Source organism: Penaeus chinensis, chromosome 18 (assembly GCF_019202785.1).
Source record: "Penaeus chinensis breed Huanghai No. 1 chromosome 18, ASM1920278v2, whole genome shotgun sequence".
In the NCBI taxonomy this organism is placed as follows: Eukaryota; Metazoa; Arthropoda; class Malacostraca; order Decapoda; family Penaeidae; genus Penaeus; species Penaeus chinensis.
This window is the reverse complement of record NC_061836.1, coordinates 30,217,816-30,220,315: the sequence shown is the minus strand read 5'-3', so window position 1 is coordinate 30,220,315 and position 2,500 is coordinate 30,217,816. Positions and strand designations below refer to the sequence as shown.

Sequence of the window (2,500 nt, the reverse complement as noted above, 5' to 3'; positions counted from 1 at the left end):
CTGACAGCAGCTAGGTGGCTAACAGGACCAGAACCCCACGATCGGATGCAGTTTATGCACATACCCAAGAGAAACGTACATAAACATACACATACACACGTGTATGCGTGCGTGCGTGCGGACGTGTGTGTGTGTGTGTGTGTGTCTGTGTGTGTGTGTCTGTGTGTGTGTGTGTGTGTGTGTGTGTGTATGCATGCGTTTGTGTGTGTGTGTGTATTTTATATATTCGTATAATGTATACACTTATATTGAAAGGAATATACATGTGTGTGCGCACAAATCCAGATACAGGATTTCAAAATATGTGACATATATGTAGGCTGTTTATTTTCTTCCCATAAATATGATTATAAATAGACTTTTGTTTGCATTACGCATTACACGGCTTTAACCTCAATTCTTGCGTGAAGCTGTGCTTACAGAATAAACTAGGTGTTTAAAGTATTTTAATTGAAGGTAATTCGTATTTTATGGGTTAATTTCATAATTTTTTTTTATTTATTTTTGTTTATGTTTTTCCTGTTTTATGTTGATTGATATATTCATTTTTGACTCATGTAAACGCGTGACACATTAATAAAGTCATGTCTTTTTAAATTAATATAAGTATCACTTCCCTGTTTTATAAAGACGATACTCGATCTTATAAGCGCAGTTATCGCACTTAAAACTTAAATAAAACCTTCTTATGTAATAATCTATTTAGAGGGAGAAAAGAGCTAATAATGTCTGCCCTTGACTGAAAGTAATCTATTTACGTATATTCTCATAGACTTCGGCTTTGATTCACGTTAGTTATAAATGCATACCTCTGTATCATAGTGTACAAACAAGTATACAAAATTGCAATATAAGTAATAATTTTGTAAAATTTAACCGAATGGCTAATGTTGCCACGATTATCAAAGAAGTTATACCCATTTTAATCCGAAGTCTGGCCACTATAATCGCATTCAAACACGTAATGGCGGAAACTTATCGCCTAGCACAACTTAGTTTAACTTAACGCTACAAATACAACCTTCGCTTCTGCACAAATGGGCAGCCTTGTCACATAATTATTTTCAGTCATACTCTCTGTTTGCCGTAATCCCGGTAATTTAGAAGAATAATAAAGAGACAGCATGGCAGATATTACAACCGTTGTGACAGATAGCATTAACTAGATTATTATTATTAATATTATTATTATTATTATTATTATTATTATTATCATTGTTGTTGTTGTTGTTTTGTTGTTGTTGTCGTTGTTATTATCATTGTCAATGTTGTTATTGTTGTTAATAATAATAATAATAATGATAATAATAACAATATCGTTATCCTCATCATTATCATTATTATTATCATTATCACCATTATTTCCTTGAACGTTGGCACTGTAACCTCAACCTGTACGCTATTGGGGAGCCTTTTCACGTAATCCTCTCCAGGTATGATCAGGTATGCTAATGAGCCCTTCTCTCCCACTTAACGCAGGTGTCAATCCGCAGGACTATATTCATTCCCAAGGAGCAACTGTATGGGGATTCTGGGGCAGGACAGAGTCATGCCAAAATGGGTCTTATGCCTATGGTTTTGAAATTTCGGTACGTTGCATATTTTCATTGTTTCGTTTTTGTTGTTTTTGGTCATTATTATTTGTATTTGTTTGTCTAATGTTTTTCTCTCGTTCTCTTGTATTTTTCTCCACATATTCAACTAAACAATTATTTGGATTTTTTTTTTTTTTTTTTTTTAAATAAAGCTACAGTAAGAGAGACACGATGACCTTTGATAACCCTTTTTATTTTGGGATTTATGCTACGTCGAATTCTGGGAAAACGGAATAAAAAAAAAAAAAAAAAAAGATAAAACGGACACTTTGCAACAGACTCTGCAAAGCTCAGATTCATCACGATTTTATTTTTTAATTTTTTTGTGTTTTTAAGCTTGTGCAAAGCATTTACTCTTTTTTTTTTTTTTTTTTAGTAAGTTAGTATTTACTACCTTCAATGTTACTTTATCTTTTTATTGCAACGGAGTCCAGGGGTGATTTTTTGTTTCTTTTTCTGAAATTGACTACTGCCTAGTCCCAGTTAAAAAAAAAAAATAATAAATAAATGAAAAATAAAATAAAATAAAAGGCCATTTATTCCAGTCATGCAGTTGTTACGTTTCAGCCCATCTTTGTGTACACGTTCCTCTATTTGTTTTTCTGTTACATTTTTCTTTTCTTTCTTTTCTTTTTCCCTCTCCTTTTATCTTTTCTCTCGACCCCTCTCCCTCCATTTTCCTTTCTTCAGTCCCGCCTTTCCTCTTGCTTTTATCATTTTACCTTTCCACCTCTCTGTCTCCATCTTTTCTTCTCTGATTCCCCATTCCCTCTCGCTTTCATCCTCCTCCTCTCTCCCTCCATCTCCCCCCCCCCTTTTTCCCTCCCGCTTTTATCCTCCACTCCTCTCCTCCATCTTCATGGTCCACCTCTCTCCCTCCATCTTCCTTTCTCCCCCCATCCCTT

The 2,500-nt window shown here is 34.4% G+C and overlaps 1 protein-coding gene across 1 annotated transcript in view; it reads left to right on the top strand.

Annotated features, from left to right (window-relative positions):
• The window catches only part of LOC125034657 (vitelline membrane outer layer protein 1 homolog), a 6,637-nt gene that overhangs the window by 2,362 nt on the left and 1,775 nt on the right, over positions 1–2,500 (top strand). The window contains exon 3 of the mRNA XM_047626558.1: positions 1,480–1,589. Within this exon, the coding sequence (XP_047482514.1) occupies positions 1,480–1,589 (110 nt within the window). The remainder of the gene's footprint in view (positions 1–1,479; positions 1,590–2,500) is intronic.